Raw genomic sequence first — 16,728 nt, forward strand, 5'->3', positions numbered from 1 at the left:
CCAGCCCCGTCACTGGGGCGTTCCTTTGTTCCAGGCCCTTCCATTTGGGATCTGCCTGTTCCTGCCACTCCCAACATGGCGGCGCCCAGCACCCGGGCCCCGCCCTGGGGCGAGGGCGGAAGTGCCACACCTGGCATGGCCGCGCCCAGAGCCGCGCCGCACCCAAGATGGCCTCTCGGGGGCGGAGCCCGCCGCCCGGCCGTGTGTCGCGCCGTCCGTGGCCGCCGGGGGCGGGCAGCGCCGGCCGTGACGCGGCCGCCGCGGCGGAGCGGCGGAACCGGCGGGCGGAGCTGCATCGCACCCACCGGAGACACCGGAGCTCCTTTAGGTGCCACTCCCAACATGGCGGCGGCGCTGCCCCGGCTCTCCCTGCCGCTCCCGCGAGAGGAGGGGGTGAGTCCTCGCGAGAGCTCGGCGCGGCGGAGCGGCCGACATGGAGCCGAGTGGCGGCCCCGGGCCGGGCCCTGTCCCGGTCCCGGGGAACAACAAAGGCCGCGGTGGGGCGGCCGCGCCAGGGAGGGGCCGCGACTTGGCCCGGCCGCCGCGCAAGGACTCCGAGGTCAGCGCCGCCGCCGCCGCCGGGAGCGGGGTGGCCTTCCCGGGCGGGGCGGGCCGCGCCGGGCCTCGTCCAGGGCCTGCCCACGGCTGCCGGTGCCCAGGGGCGGTGCCGGTGTCCGGTCGGTGCCGGTGCCCGTGGGTCCCGGTGGGTGCCAGTGCCCGGGGGTGCCGGTGTCCAGGGGTGCCAGTGTCCGGCTCTTCAGCCCTGCTTGGGCACCGGTTCCCTGGGACCAGCCCGGGACCAGCCGGTCCCCTGGCCCCGGTGCTCCAGTACTGGTCCCAGGGCCGCTCCCTCGGTACCGGTTCCCTGGCGCAGTGGCCCCGGGCTGTGGAGCCGAGAGGCCTCTCCCTGCCCTGCCCCTCCCTGGTCTCGGTCGGTGCCGGTTTCCCGTTCATCCATCCCTTCCCCACGTCCGGGCCGGTGTGACCGGGCTGGGGCGAGAGGATGGCTCGGTCCGCCGGTCGCAAACGGGGGTGACAGGGGTGGCCCGGGGGTCTCACAGCCCGTCCGGGGGTTTTCTCGGTGTTAGCGGTCGGTACCAGCCCGGGGTGGGGTGTCGGGTCCCGCTGCCGTGCTCGGACCAGGGATGGATCCAGCCAGAGGTGACCAACACCCGAAGGACACCCCGCGGCCCTGGGGTCCCTCTGAGCCTTGGGGGTCAGGAGGGTTGTGTGGAGCTGAGGGATCCCGGGGCTTTTCCTGAGTGTTTAATTCCTGGGATGGCCCCAGAGCTGTTCGCTCCCAGGGGTTCCTCAGAAAGGTCGCTGGAATGCCAGGGGAGGGATGTGAGGGGGAATCTTGGAGAGCCTGAGGTGCTGGTGGGACTCCCAGCAGAGCAGAGCCAACACAAGCCAGGGGCTTGGGGCTACCCCTCCCTCAGATCCCTGGAATTTGGGATTGTTCTGATGTGGGTCTGCCCCTCCTGTCAGGAGTGGGAGTCCCCCAATTTGGGAGGATTCTGCTGTGGATTTGCACCTCGTTCCAGGGTGGGTGCCCCAGAATTTGTGTGGGTTTGGTTCTGGGTTTGCCCCTTCTTCAGGAATGTGTGCCCCAAAATTTGGGAGAGTTCTGCTGTGGACCTGCCCCTTGATCAGGAGTGGGAGCTCCAGAATTCAGGAGAGTTCTGCTGTGGATCTGCCCCTCACTCGGGAGTGGGAGTCCCATAATTCAGGAAGATTCTGCTCTGGGTCTGCCCCTTATTCAGGAGTGGGTGTCCCGAAATTTGGGATGGTTCTGGTATGGGTCTACCCCTCACTCAGGAGTGGGTGCCCCGAAATTTGGGAGACTTCTGTATGTCTGCCCCTCACTCAGGAGTGGGTGCCCCCAAGTTTGTGAGGATTCTGTTCTAGATCCTCCTCGTGCTCAGGAGTGGGAGCCTCATAATTCAAGAGAGTTCTGGTGTGGATTCACCCCATACTCAGGATCCCAGAATTTGTGAGGGTCCTGCTGTGCGTCTGCCCCACTCAGGGCTGGGTGCCCTGACATGCTGTGGGTCAGTGTTCATGACTTCCCCAAAAGGAGCTGATATTTTGTGCTCTAAAGGTTCTGGATGTTTTTGCAGCCTCTCCAAAGCTGTTTGGAGTTGTTTCATCCCCCCTAATCCCATCTGCTGGGGTGGCACAGGGGGATAGCCCAGATTTTCCCAGTTTTGTGCAAAATGGGTGAGCTCTGAGAGCTCCTTGGTGTCACAGAAGCCTCTCCCTGTCTCCTGCCGTGTTTGTTGTGCTTTGGGGGCTCCCCCCGTGCTTTGGGGGTGCTGCAGTGGCTCCATGCGGCACGGCCGATGGAGACGCAGGAGGTGGGCTGGAGTTGCCTCGGTAACGTTTGTGCTGCTGCAGGAATGTTTTTGGTCCCTAAACCAGGAAAACCAACCCTGGATTTGCAGGAGGATGAGGTGAATTGTGAGTGGTTTCAGGGATTTTGGTTTTCCTGAAATCTGCTGTAATGGAACTGATTTTTTTCCCTGTGTTTTCAGGGCTATTCGGAGTCGCCAGACCTGGAGTTTGAATATGCAGACACGGATAAATGGACAGCAGAGCTGTCGGGTAAGGAATTCTTCTGTGATGGATCAATTAATCAACTGTGATTTCCTCTCCTGGTAGAATTAAAGGAGCTCTGTCAATTCCAATATTGCTTTATTATTATATTTCAATACCTTATTGATGTTAAAAGGGACAGGATATGTGTAATTAATATTTTTGGCCTTACACTGGGTGGGGTTTTATTACATTTTGATATTTTGGCTAAAACCGCAGTTCCCGGGGCAGAGCTGCAGCTTGGTGCAGGTTTTTGGAGCTTCTCCTCTTTTGGCAGAGCTGTACAGCTACACGGAGGGGCCAGAGTTCCTGCTCAACCGAAAATGCTTTGAGGAGGACTTCAGGATCCACAGTAAGAGCCTTTTTCTGGATTCCACTCTCCCTGGGGAGGGCAGGGGTTTGTCTTCCTGGAGAAGAGGAGCCTGACGCCAGAGCTCACTGGGGTCTGCAGCTACTCCTGAGGGGCAGCTCCGAGCTCTGCTCCCTGTGAGCAGGGACAGGACCCAGGGAAGGGCTGGAGCTGTGCCAGGGGAGGGTCAGGCTGGAGATCAGGGAAAGGTTCTTCCCCCAGAGGGTGCTGGGCACTGCCCAGGCTCCCCAGGGAATGAATGGGCACAGCCCCAAGGCTGCCAGAGCTCCAGGAGCGTTTGGACAGTGCTCCCAGGGACCTGGTGAGATTTTGGGGTGTGTGTGCAGGGCCAGGGGTTGGACTGGGTGATCCTTGTGGGTCCCATGCAGCTCAGGAGATTCCCTGATTCCACGGTTGATCTAATCACCCGCTGAGCTGCACGAGACATTCCTCAGCCGTCACACATCCCTGGGAGCCCTTCCTGCCCTGGTTGTACCAAGTCCCCCCGGAGCGTGCCCACGAGTGGGGCCGTGCCCAAATCCTGCCTGCTTTGCCTTGCAGTGCGGGACAAGAAGTGGCCGGAGCTGGAGCGGACGCAGCACCGCACCCACGCCATGCGCCTGCTGGACGGGCTGGAGGTCACGGCGCGCGAGAAGAGGCTCCGCGTGGCCCGAGCCATCCTCTACGTGGCACAAGGTGACAGCGGCCTCGGGCCCTTGCTCCCCCCCCTGCTGAGCCCAGAAAATGGATTCTGTTGTGATATGGGCCATAGATGTGATGCAAATCTATATAATTATACAGTTAGATGTATAATTGTATGGGTTGTATTTTATGTATTATACTGTGTGTTGTATGGGTTGTTATTATATACTATATTATATACTATATGTATATACTATATATACTTATGCTATAGTTATTATATACTATATATATAATATATAATATATAATGCACAATATATATTTTATATATTTTATATATTTTATATATTATATATTGTATATTATTTATTGTATAATATATATTATATATATTATACATTATGTATTATATATTATATATAGTGTATATTTAAATATTTAATATAGATCTCCCTTATGTACATAGAGTTTTCATATATGTATTTAAATATCTTCTATATATTTAATACATTATATATACTATATGTAATATAGTATGTACAATATATAATATATAGCTTTGTATTATATATAGTATAATGTATATATTATATATTATACATTATATATTATATATAGTGTATATTTAAATATTTAATCTAGAACTCCCTTATGTACATAGTTTTTATATATGTATTTATATATCTTCTATATATTTAATACATCATATATACTATATATACTATATACTATATACTATATACTATATAATATATAATATACGATATGTAATATATAGCTTTGTATTATATATAGTGTAATATATATTGTATGTATATAGTATAATTTATATATTATATATTATACGTTATATGATACACAATTTATATAATTTATATATAATTTTATATAGTATATAAAGTACTATATATACTATATATAATATATAATATATAATATATAATATATATTATATATATTATATATATATAATATATAGATGAGATTATATTGTACTGTTTCATATATATAATATATAGATAATACAATATCATATATATAATATATACTATATATATACTATTATATATAGTATAATATATATAATGTTATATATGTATGGTAGATTATATATTACATATGTATTGTAGATTATAGTGTACTATGTATTACATATAATATACATGGGGTTTTTAATGTATATATTATATATATTTATGTATATATTATATATATTATTACATGTATATAATATATATGATATTGTATTATCTATATACTATATATATGAGACAGTACAACATAATGTCATTCATATATAAGAACATAAAAATATATAATAGTAAGCATAAAATATGTAATTATAATCTATATACATAAAATGTATAATTATAATATGTATATTAGATGTAATACATAATACACTATAATCTACAATACATGTATAATATATACTGCATATTGTATATTATATATTACATAAATTACATGTTTTGTGTCATATATATTTTATACATCATATACATTATATATTACACTGTATACATCATATATTAAATGCTACATGTATTTTCTATATATATGCATTATATATAGTCTATATCTTTCATCTATCATACGTTATACACAATACGTTATATGTATTGTATGTATTATATCAATATATAATATAATGAATATATAGTTTTAATATGATACAATAATTATTAATCATTTTAATATTTAATATTTTGAAGATTTTTCACTCCTCGTGGATTTCATTCCACCTGGGATGTCTGGAACAAAGCTGACTCTCTGGGACCAGATAATTTAGAGCAGTTTGGCCCAGAATTTGGGCCATATTTCCCCATATTATCCCAGTTCTGCCAGACCTGGAATGCGTTACCCAAAGAGGGCAGTTCCATCCTGTGCATCCCATTTTCCCCTCAGTTGTAGGGCTGTGTTTCCCATCCCCCTGCCAGCGCTGTGGTGCTGTGCGAGGGCCTCGGGATGCCCGCCGAGGTGGCATCAGCAGCGTCTCCTTGCAGGCACCTTCGGGGAGTGCAGCTCCGAGGCCGAGGTGCAGGCGTGGATGAGGTACAACGTCTTCCTCCTGCTGGAAGTGGGAACGTTCAACGCCTTGGTGGAGCTGCTGAACATGGAGATTGAGTGAGTACTGCGGGAAAACGCTTCAGGAGTGGCGCTGGAGCTCCTTGGTGGGCGTTTTTCTGGTTTGTGGCACAAAAACTTACCTATCTGTCTATCCCTGGTCTGATTCCTGCATCCACCAGGGTGACTCCTGTTGTTTGGGGTGGATGTGTAATGTAGGATTATACCTGATTTCTCCTGAAATTCCCGATGAATCAAACTGCCTGGCAGCAAACAGGCAGCTCTGCTCCTCCTGCTGCGGCTGCGCTGGGAGCAGGGAGTTCATGGTGATGCCTTTTCCTGGTCTTAAAATCAGGAGTCACACACGGTTAGAAGGGGAAAAGGGATTTTACCTTGGTATTTATTTTAAGGATCCTTAGGTGTACACGTCCAGGTCATATGCATCGAGATGTACCCCACCGAGTCTCTCTCTCTCTCCTTGTCTCTGTTCCCCCCTCCCCAACATCGGGTATAACATTATAGGTGTTACTAATTAGCAGATCTATCAAAGATTCCCCAATGAGAGGCTCAAGTGAGCCTTGCTCCCCAAGGAGCCTTCCCCGGGATGGTTCTATCTTAGTTTACAGAATGTGTTCTGGAGAGGACCTTGGGCTCTGGGGCACACTGATCCCTGGCTACGAAGCTTCTAAAATGTTTAGTCTCTTAGCTTAACAAACAAGTCCAAGAATGCAGGCAAAAAGCACTAGGAATACAGAAGTTGTATAAAGGTATAATGGGTAAAAAAGAAAAGGCAAAAATCTTCATGGCCTCAATGGCAGCAGTGTCTGTCCCAGGGTTTGGTGCTGGCACATGGAGTGCCCGTGACAGAGTTTGAATTCCTCCAAATTCCCTCTGAGCTGTTCTCCCTCTGCAGCAACAGCGCAGCCTGTTCCAGTGCCGTGAGGAAGCCGGCCATTTCCCTGGCTGACAGCACCGACCTCAGGTATGGAGTGGGAATGGGGGCACAAGGAGGGCGGGCCAGGGTTTTCTGGGAGCTTTGGGAGACTGAGACAGGCACTGGAAGGGGTCCCAGAGCTGTTTCAGCTCTGAGAGTTTCCAGTGGTGTCCATTGTGCTCAGCCTGCACAGCAGGAACGGGACAGGTTGGGGATATGAAAGCAGTAAAATTTGGGAAAGCAGATTTTTTTCCGGTTGGGCTTGTGGAGACCTTTTCCCCCAGTGCCTGTGTGTCGGTGTGGAGCAGCTACGTGAATTCTGGATGTGGTCTGGGTTGCTCCAGCCTCTCCCCGAGCCCTGGGTGCTGACAGTGCTTCCATAACTTATCCCAGGCTCTGGAATTCAGCTGCCCTGGTTTTTGCAGGGTGCTGCTGAACATCATGTACCTGATTGTGGAGACTGTGCGCCAGGAGGCTGAGGGGGACAAGCCCGAGTGGAAGAGCATGAGGCAAACCTTCCGAGCAGAGCTGGGTGAGGGTCAGGAGCTGGGATAGAGCTGCCAGGGCTGCAGAGAATGACCTGGGATTTGGCTCCAGGACTCAGATAATGGGGACTGGCAGCACTGAGTTGGTTTCTGCCCAACTTGTGGGGCAGAGGGAGGTGAGCAGAGGAAGCCATCCAGCCTTTTCTGCTGCTGGGTGCTCTCTCCCTGGGAAAAAAAATGGAATATTGGGGCTGTCGTTTCCTCTCAACACAGAGGTAAGAAATTATGGAGTTTACAAGGCTGTGGAAGGGGAGGGAGAGCTGTCTGGAATGAAGGAGAGGATCTTGGAGCTGATGGGGAGGAGAGTGCAAGGGCTGGTGATGCTGGTGATTGGGGTGAGGCCAGGCATGAGGAATTCCTGGCTGATGGTGCCGTGTGGTTCCAGGAGCCCCCCTGTACAACAATGAACCCTTCTCTGTCATGCTCTTTGGGATGGTGACCAAATTCTGCAGCGGCCACGCTCCGCACTTCCCCATGAAGAAGGTGCTGCTTCTGCTCTGGAAGACTGTGCTGGTAAGGAGAGGCCATGGGATGTGGGAAGTGTGGTTTGGTACTTGGCAGAGGAGGGAATTCTGCCCTCAGAGTTGGCTGTAATTGCTCCATCCTCTTGTTGTGGTGTTCAGTTTTCTTTTAAACCCAAGCCAAGGTTTTGCCCTGTAAGGAAGCATTGGATGTTGGTGTCTGGAGCTGGATACGAAGGATAGACCCAAAGCAAGGTCGCTGGCTGGGGGAAGGAAAGCTCTGAACGCTGCAGTTGTGGATGCCTGGACAGCCTCCTGCCCCTCTCAATGACATGAGGAGCACAGGACAGGCAGCTCCTCTTTGAAACCCTGGGGGAAGGATTTGGGCCCCTCAGGACAAGAGAGACTTTGAGGGGCTGGAGTGTGTCCAGGGAAGGGAACGAGCTGGGGAAGGGTCTGGAGTGGCTGAGGGAGCTGGGTGGGCTCAGCCTGGAGAAAAGGAGGCTCAGGGGGGACCTTCCAGCTCTCCACAGCTCCCAGACAGGAGGGGGCAGCCAGGCTGGGGTGAGGCTCTGGTCCCAGGAAACGAGGGACAGGACAAGAGAAAATGGCATCAAGCTGTGCCAGGGGAGGTTTAGGTTGGATATTGGGGAAATTTTTTCATGGAAAGAGTGGTCAGGCATTGGCACAAGGCTGGCCAGGACGGTGTTGGAGTCACCATCCCCAGGGGGATTTAAAGGACACGTAGATGTGGCACCTGGGGACATGGGTTAGTGGTGGCCTTGGCAGTGCCAAGTGGGGGAACAGTTGGACTCGATGATCTCAGAGGGCTTTTCCAACCCAAATGATTCTATGATCCTGGGTTGCTCCAGCCTCTCCCCGAGCCCTGGGTGCTGACAGTGCTTCCATAACTTATCCCAGGCTCTGCGATTCAGCTGCCCTGGTTTTTGCAGGGTGCTGCTGAACATCATGTACCTGATTGTGGAGACTGTGTGATCCTGGAAAGTGAGTTTGGGAAGGGCAGGTGTAGATTCCCCTGGAGCCCCCCACACTCAGCATGCTGTGGTCTCCCTGCAGTGCACGCTGGGAGGGTTTGAGGAGCTGCAGAGCATGAAGGCAGAGAAGAGGGAGATGCTGGGGCTGCCGCCGCTGCCGGAGGACAGCATCCAGGTGATCCGGAACATGCGGGCGGCCTCCCCGCCCGCCTCCGCCTCCGACCTCATCGAGCAGCAGCAGAAGCGTGGCCGCAGAGAGCACAAGGTGGGGACGGGGACATTAAAGAGGGCACTGCCAGGATCTGGGCTTGTTGTTGGGATATTCCCTTCCCGCTCTCCCCGCTCCAGGCCCTCATTAAGCAGGATAACCTCGATGCCTTCAACGAGCGCGATCCGTACAAAGCCGACGACTCCCGTGAGGAGGAAGAGGAAAACGATGATGACAACAGCCTGGAGGGAGAGACCTTCCCCCTGGAACGGGATGAAGTGATGCCCCCCCCTACCCAGCACCCCCCCAGCGACCGCATTACCTGCCCCAAAGGGCTGCCCTGGGCCCCCAAGGTCCGGTGAGTCCAGGGGGCTCCCTGTTGGAAGAGCTGGAGCAGGGTCAGGGAAACGGAGGCTGTTGAATATTGGGAATCTCAGCAGGGATGTAGGGAAGGTGTTTGGGATGGGGTGGTCACTTTGATGGCTGTTTTCTTGCGGGGTTGGCTGGGCACCCTTTACCTGACCACAAGGCTTTTCCCTGTGCCTGGGGCTGTGGTGTTCCAGATGGGCAGGAAGATGTGACTGTTCCCTTCTCCCTTTGCTGCAGGGAGAAGGACATCGAGATGTTCTTGGAATCCAGCCGCAGCAAATTCATCGGCTACACGCTGGGCAGGTGGGTGCAGAGCCAGCCCAGGGCTGCCATCTCGGGGGGCTGTGGGAGAGGCCAGTTTGAGGGCTGCTTTTGTCTCCACGTGGCAGCAGGGAAGGCCTTGGCTGGCTGGTTCATGGCCTCATCCCTGGGTGGTCTCTGCCCCACCCCTGGGTGCTCAGCCCTGCTCCTGCCTGCTCCCAGCCTGGCTCTTTCCCTCCTCCAGTGACACCAACACCGTGGTGGGCTTGCCCAGGCCCATCCATGAGAGCATCCGCACCCTGAAGCTGGTGAGTTAAGGAATTCCTCCAGGCCCTGCTGCTGTGTGGGTTCCCCTTGCCCATCTCCCTGCTCCCATCACAGCTCGGGGGATTCTCCTGACCATTTTCCCCTTCCTCCACCCAGTGATGGGAGAGCAGCCCTAAGCTGTCATCTCATCCCTGGACTCAGAGGTTGTCTGAGCCCCTTTCCTAGGGGGCTCCATCCCTTTCTTAGGGGGCTCCATCCCTTTCTTAGGGGACTCCATTCCTTTCCTAGGGGGCTCCATCCCTTTCTTAGGGGACTCCATTCCTTTCCTAGGGGGCTCCATCCCTTTCCTAGGGGACTCCATCTCTTTCTTTGGGGACTCCATCCCTTTCTTAGGGTGCTCCATCCCTTCCTTAGGGGGCTTTATCCCCTTCTTCATGTCTTCATCCCTTTTTTACTGGGCTCATCCCAGACCTGGGCCCAGCAGCTCCCACCCTGCACATCTACACAGGTCACCCCTGGGACAGGGATCCGGGAGGGATGGAACAGGATGGTGGGAGCAGGCTGGGGCTGGGGAAGTGCTGGGGGGCCGTGGTGACCCCATCCTGTCCCCTGCAGCACAAGTACACGTCCATTGCTGAGGTGCAGGTGCACATGGAGGAGGAGTACCTGCGCTCCCCGCTCTCCGGAGTGAGTGTGGGAACGGGGTGGGATGGAGATCCTGGGCTGGGAGTTGGGGACACTTGGCCCTGCCAGGTTGTTTGGCAGGGCTGAGGGGTTTGTTTTGCTGGCGAGGAGTTTCTCTGGGGCAGAGGGGGTTGGAGCAGGAGTTGGGGGGTATCCTGCCCTTGGGTTCATGCCCCATGGTGCTGGTGGCGGCTCCTGGGATGAGGTTTTCTGGTCTCGCCTGGCACCAGGGGGAAGAGGAAGTGGAGCAAGTCCCTGCAGAGATCCTGTACCAGGGCCTGCTGCCCAGCCTGCCCCAGTACATGGTGAGCTGGGGAGCACTGGCATCCCCTGGATCAGTCCCTTCCCAGTGATGCATCCCAGGTTTTAACCCCCTGGCCCTGCCCTGCTCCTCTCTCCTGCAGCGGGGAAAGGGCCTGTGGCCAGTCCCCCATGGCTCCCATTCCCCCTCCATGTCTCCTTTCTTCCCAGATTGCTCTGCTGAAGATCCTCCTGGCTGCAGCCCCCACCTCCAAAGCCAAGACAGACTCCATCAACATCCTGGCAGATGTCCTGCCAGAGGAGATGCCGTGAGTGGCTGTGGGGTGGAGCAGCTGGCTGGGGGTGGGAAGGGAAGGAGGGATGAGAGGGCTGGGGGAGTGACACGATGTGGGCTGGGGCTCCCTGGGGATGTGACCCTGCTCTGCCCTGGATTGCACCCTGCAGGAGCTGGGAGGGGCAGACCCTGCCCCAGCCCAAGGATTATGGAATCATGGAATGTTTTGGGTGGGAAGGGACTTCAAAGCTCATCCAGTTCCATCCCTGCCGTTGGCAGGAACACCTTCCACTAGACCAGGTTGGGCTTGGACACTTCCAGGGATGGGGCAGCCCCAGCTTCCCTGGGCACCCCGTGCCACCCTGCCAGGGCAGAATTCCTCCTGATGTGATCCCTCTGTGTCCCCCAGGACCACGGTGCTGCAGAGCATGAAGCTGGGCGTGGATGTCAATCGGCACAAGGAGATCATCGTCAAGGCCATCTCGGCCGTGCTGCTCCTCCTGCTCAAGCACTTTAAGCTCAACCACATCTACCAGGTGAGGTGGGCCAGGCTCCAGCCGTGCCTGCGAGTCTTTGGGCATGGCAGGACCCCCAGTGGGTCCCTGTTCACCCACCTTTCTCCTCCCCAGTTTGAGTACATGGCCCAGCACCTGGTCTTTGCCAACTGCATCCCGCTCATCCTCAAGTTCTTCAACCAGAACATCATGTCCTACATCACTGCCAAGAACAGGTGAGGGAGAAGGCTGCCCACCTGCATTCCTGTGGGTGTGGGGAGGGGTCCCTGTTTCTGTGGCTCCCTCCCTGGCAATGGCTCAGACTCGGGCAGACCTGGAAAGTTCCCACCACAGCCCATCTCCAGTGGGTGGGCAGTGGGGGCTGCATTGCCCCCAGGCCAGGGGGGGATCTGGGGGAACAGCATGACCACCCCTGTCCTTCCTGTAGCATCTCTGTCCTGGACTATCCGTACTGTGTTGTGCACGAGCTGCCGGAGCTGACAGCAGAGAGCCTGGTGAGTCCTCCTGCTGTGGCAGTCCTGGGGTGCTTCCTGAGGGAATTTGGGATGCAGGGAGGCAGCAGGGCTCCAGCACTCAGCCCTTGGCACCCTCAGCACTCCTGTGCTTGGCCCCTGGTGCTGCTGGGATTTTGGGGAGGGGGATGGGGATGGCAGGTGTCTGCAGGGGTGGAGTGTGTTCAGAGAAGGGAATGGAACTGGGAAAGGGGCTGGAGCACCTGGAGTGGCTGAGGGAGCTGGGGGGCTCAGCCTGGAGAAAAGGAGGCTCAGGGCGGACCTTGTGGCTCTGCACAACTCCCTGACAGGAGGGAGGAGCTGGGGTTTCAGGCTCTGCTCCCAGGTAATAAGGGACAGGACAAGGGGAAGTGGCCTCAAGCTGTGCCAGGGGAGGTTCGGGTTGGATATTGGGGAGAACTTCTTTGTGAAAAGGGTGGTCAGGCCCTGGCACAGGCTGGCCAGGGCAGTGTTAGAGTCACCATCCTTGGAAGTGTTCAAAAAATGTGTGGGTGTGGCACTTCGGGACATGGATTAGTGGTGGCCTTGGCAGTGCTGGAGGAACAGTTGGACTTGATGATCTCAGAGGGCTTTTCCAATCTTAACAATTCCATGACTGGATGATTCCATGCCCACATGCTGTGCTGTCCCCTTTGGATGTGGCTCCTCAGACCACCACAGCCTCTCCCCATCCCCAGCTCCAGTGCTTTGCCTGACCCTGCATCTCCTTCCCCACAGGAAGCTGGAGACAACAACCAGTTCTGCTGGCGGAACCTCTTCTCCTGCATAAACCTCCTGCGCATCCTGAACAAGCTGACCAAGTGGAAGCATTCCCGCACCATGGTGAGGGCTGGGAATGTCCAGGTTGGGAATATCCAGGCTGGGAATGTTGTGGAGCTCAGCATGGCCAGACCAGGGCCTCACTGGGCACCTGGGCTGGGGATACCTTGGGCCAACCCAGCGCTTGGTGGGGAGTGAGGAGCGAGCAGGGGGAAGGGAGGAGGGGTTGGCGCAGGAATCCATCCCAGCTGGATTTGGGGGCTGTCCTGGCAGATGCTGGTGGTGTTCAAGTCGGCTCCTATCCTGAAGCGGGCTCTGAAGGTGAAGCAGGCCATGATGCAGCTCTATGTGCTGAAGCTGCTCAAGGTGCAGACCAAGTACCTGGGCCGGCAGTGGAGGAAGAGCAACATGAAAACCATGTCTGCCATCTACCAGAAAGTGCGGCACCGCCTCAATGACGACTGGGCCTACGGCAACGGTACCTCCCGGCATCCCCGGCCCTCCCACGCTGGGCTCTGTGCCCTGAGCTGGCCCTTTGCCACCTGGGGCTTGGGCAGGTGCACTGGGTTGACCTTGGTTGACCTTGGTTGACCTTGGCTGGTTGAGCTTGACCAGGTGCCCACCAAGCTGCTCCATCGCTCCCTCTCCCAGCTGGACAGGGGAGGGAAAATCAGATGGGAAATGATTTGTGGGTTGAGATAAGGTAGTTTAGTACAGCAAGAGCAGGAAAAAAAAATAGGTTTGTTCTCTACTTCCCATCAGCAAGTGAGGTTCAGCCACTTCCCAGGAAGCCAGGCTCCAGCATGGGGAGTGGCTGCTGTGGAAGGCGTATGTTTTAAATAACAAATGCCCCTCCATTCCTCCTCCTTTCCTTAGCTTTTATATCTGAGCTGACATCACAGAGTCTGGAATATCCCCTTGGCTAATTTGGGTCAGCTGGCCTGGCTGTGTCCCCTCCCAGGATCTTGCCCGCTTCCATCCTCTTGGTGGGGTGGGAATGTTGGGAGACAGCGCTGGTGCTGTGCCAGCTCTGCCCAGCAGAGCCAGAGTACTGGTGGGTTCTCAAAACCTTTGCAGCTCCCACTGCAAAGCCCAGCACTGGGAGGGCTCCTACAGGAAAATGAATTCCAGCTGAGCCAGACACAATCCCAGCAGGTCTGGGGGGTGGGAGGGATTTGGGGTGGGGACATTGCAGGGATCAGGGCTCTGCCAGGGGTATCAAGGCTGAAAACCTTCTTTTTTGGCCTAAATTGGGCTGGAACAGCAGGTTTGGTGCCTCCCCAAGGGGGTCCAGGTGCCCCACTGGGGTGTCCCAATCCCACCATCAGGATGTGGGAGCTGGGGCAGGGTGGCATTGCAGTTTTGGGGTGGGTTTTTTGGCCCGAGCGTGTCCTTGGGGGTGTACGAGCATTTCCTGGTGCAGGGGTGAGTGGGGCCAAGGGGAACCCCCATTCCTGGCTTCATTTTGGTTGTTTCCCTGTGGTGGGGATGCTGGAAGTGGTGCTGGAGCTGTTGGTAGCTCCTGGCTCTGCACTTTGTTGGAAGTACCTACAAAGACCTTTCCCAGGTGGGAGGGGACTGAGGGCGTGGGGCTTGTTGGGAGGAGACAGAACCAAAGGATATTCCAGACCCTGTGACATCATGCTCAGAATATAAAGTGGGGGGAAGAAGGAGGAACTGGGGGATGTTGGGAATGATGGTGTTTGTCTTCCCAACTCACCATTCCTGGGATGGAGCCCTGTTCTCCTGAAGGTGCTGAACACCTGCCTGCTCATGGGAAGCAGGGAATGAATTCCTTGTTTTGCTTTCCTTGTGTGCACAGCTTTTGCTTTCTTGATTTATCCTAACCCACCACTTTCCCAGCTTTTACCCTCCTCATTCTTCCCTGCTCCAGCTGCTGGGGGAATGAGCAAGCACGGGGCTCAGTCTGGCTGGGGTTAAACCACCACACCGAGGGGTTTGGGCTGGATGAAGGGTTCCCATCTCCACTCTGACCATTCTCATCCCTGTTCCCAGACCTGGATGCCCGTCCGTGGGATTTCCAGGCGGAGGAGTGTGCTCTGCGTGCCAGCATCGAGCGCTTCAACTCGCGGCGCTACGACCGAGCCCACGGCAACCCCGACTTCCTGCCCGTGGATAACTGCCTGCAGAGCGTGCTGGGCCAGCGAGTGGAGCTGCCCGAGGATTTCCAGGTCAACTACGACCTGTGGCTGGAGCGGGAGGTCTTCTCCCGGCCCATCTCCTGGGAGGAGCTGCTGCAGTGACGGACACGGGGAGGCAGGATGGGTTGCTTGGAGAGCTCGAGGCTGACCTGCTGCCACGGGGCAGGGCAGTGAGATTTGGGGGGGTCTGTGGGTGGCTGCACTGCTGTGGTGGGCTTGGGAAGAGGATGGAGCTGGGGGGTCCTCGCCGAGACCGCATCCTGCCCCTCTGCTTCCTTCCAGGCTCATCCCAAAGCTGAGGGTGCCCTGGGGGTTTCCTGTTGGGTGCAGGATCTGTGCCTGCCCCATGTGATGCTTTCAAAGGCACCACCCTCCTTGTGCCCTCCCAGCCAGGAAGGGGGAGCAGGTGGCAGTGTGGGAGGGGGTTCATTGGGTGGGACACCAGGCTGGTCCTGCCCAGCCCCTCGAGAGGGTTGGGGGGGGCATGGAGGGGCTCGAGGGGCTGGGGTGGCCTCCCCTCACCCTGCAGGGTGCAGGGGCTGTACATACATTATATATATTTGGTGATACCTCTGCCCCGAGCGTGGCTGGGCTCTGTCTGTGTCCCTGTCCCTGTCCCTCCTGCCTAGAGTTGAGCTGGGATGAGGGTTCCTCACCTCGTGTCCTTGTCCCCACTCATCCCTCAGATCCCAGGGGGTAAATAGCCCCTCACCAGAAGGCTTATCAGTGTTATCTTGCACCCAGGTGTGTTGGTTTGGGGGGCTGGAGGCCTCGGGACAAGCGGGTTCTCACAGGCATTTGCCTGTCCCGTTCACTGAACCCTCCCCCAGCTCTGTCCTGGGATTTCTGACACCAGTGTGGTGTTAGCACTGGGATTTTCTTTGGTCCCTGCTCCCAGCAGAGGATCCTGACACCAAATCCTGCCAGAGCTCAGCCTTGCACAGCCCCTGGCCTCAGTTTCCCTGGCAGAGGGGCAGCAGCAGCCCTGGGGGAGGAAATCCTGGGGGATTTACCCTGATTTGAGGCAGGCATTTGCAGAGATGGTTGTGGGCAGAGGGAGCCTGGGACAGCCCCAATTCCCACCCCATCACCTGCTGGGATCCTGAGCCTGTGGAGCCCCAGGAGCGAATCCAGCTGTGGGAATGCTCAGCCCCAGCCCTGGAAACAGCAAACTGAGAGACATCAGAGAGGCCCTGTGGGCTCAGCATCGATGGTAACGTGCCCCTAATCCGTGCCTGGAGCTGTCCCCATCCTGCTCTCGTCCCCTCAGCCAGGGGTGACATCGAGCTGGAGCCTCAGATCCGTCTGGATCCCCGGTGCTGCACCCTGACCTCGTCCCCCTGTGGGTCTGGATGTGCCCCCCAGGGTCCTGCCAGGGCTGCCCCCACCACTGGCACCCACCTGGATGCCTCCAGCACCATCCTGGCCCCCCAAACCTCATTCCCAGCAGCAGAAGGGAGGAGTCTCTTGGGAGTCTCCATCCCCAGCCCCGCTGGCTTTATGGGGCTGCTGAGCCATAATTAACTTCTGAAAAATGTGGTTTATTGTTTAGAAATGAATAACAACATCCCCACCGGTGGGAGGGGGGTGTGAGATGTCCTGGGTGAGGGTGGGCACCCCTGGGCTGCCTCCTGTGGGCACCCACCGTGGCCAGGCTGTGCCCAGGGTGCCTGGGCTTGGCTGAAAATCTTGGGGTTTGGCCCAGATCGGGCTGGAATCAGCAGGTTTGGTACCTCCCTGAGGGGATCCAGGTGCTCCACAGGGGTGTTCCCCCCATCAGGACGTGGGGCTGGGGCAGGGGTGGCATTGCAGATGTGCAGGGAGGGGGTTTGGCCCGAGAGTGTCCCTGGGGGTGTGCCAGCATGT

At 54.9% G+C, this 16,728-nt stretch overlaps 1 protein-coding gene across 2 annotated transcripts; it reads left to right on the forward strand.

Annotated features, from left to right (window-relative positions):
- The first annotated feature begins 304 nt into the window (after positions 1-304).
- On the forward strand, positions 305-15,444 carry STRIP1 (striatin interacting protein 1). 2 transcript variants are annotated; one of them, XM_068995780.1, is made up of 21 exons: positions 305-393; positions 2,535-2,604; positions 2,873-2,947; positions 3,506-3,640; positions 5,595-5,715; positions 6,569-6,637; positions 7,015-7,121; positions 7,520-7,647; positions 8,673-8,855; positions 8,939-9,156; positions 9,405-9,470; positions 9,673-9,736; positions 10,311-10,382; positions 10,610-10,684; positions 10,851-10,948; positions 11,324-11,450; positions 11,544-11,644; positions 11,857-11,923; positions 12,659-12,763; positions 12,974-13,178; positions 14,717-15,444. In XM_068995780.1, exons 1-21 carry the CDS (start codon positions 343-345, stop codon positions 14,962-14,964), a joined length of 2,385 nt encoding a protein of 794 aa, XP_068851881.1. In that variant the 5' UTR covers positions 305-342; the 3' UTR covers positions 14,965-15,444. The 2 variants fall into 2 exon arrangements, with proteins under 2 accessions (XP_068851881.1, XP_068851880.1); XM_068995779.1 differs by lacking the exon at positions 305-393 and adding an exon at positions 407-559.
- The last annotated feature ends 1,284 nt before the right edge of the window (positions 15,445-16,728 follow it).

The sequence above is a fragment of the Aphelocoma coerulescens genome, chromosome 26 (genome assembly GCF_041296385.1).
Source record: "Aphelocoma coerulescens isolate FSJ_1873_10779 chromosome 26, UR_Acoe_1.0, whole genome shotgun sequence".
In the NCBI taxonomy this organism is placed as follows: domain Eukaryota; kingdom Metazoa; phylum Chordata; class Aves; order Passeriformes; family Corvidae; genus Aphelocoma; species Aphelocoma coerulescens.

Bases quoted from the DNA above. Each gene is read 5' to 3' on its own strand.
- STRIP1 (XM_068995779.1), top strand. From the start codon at position 434: ATGGAGCCGAGTGGCGGCCCCGGGCCGGGCCCTGTCCCGGTCCCGGGG. The intron at 10,383-10,609 runs GTGAGTGTGGGA...GCCTGGCACCAG, and splicing joins TGCGCTCCCCGCTCTCCGGA to GGGGAAGAGGAAGTGGAGCA. The intron at 11,645-11,856 runs GTGAGGGAGAAG...TCCTTCCTGTAG, and splicing joins TACATCACTGCCAAGAACAG to CATCTCTGTCCTGGACTATC.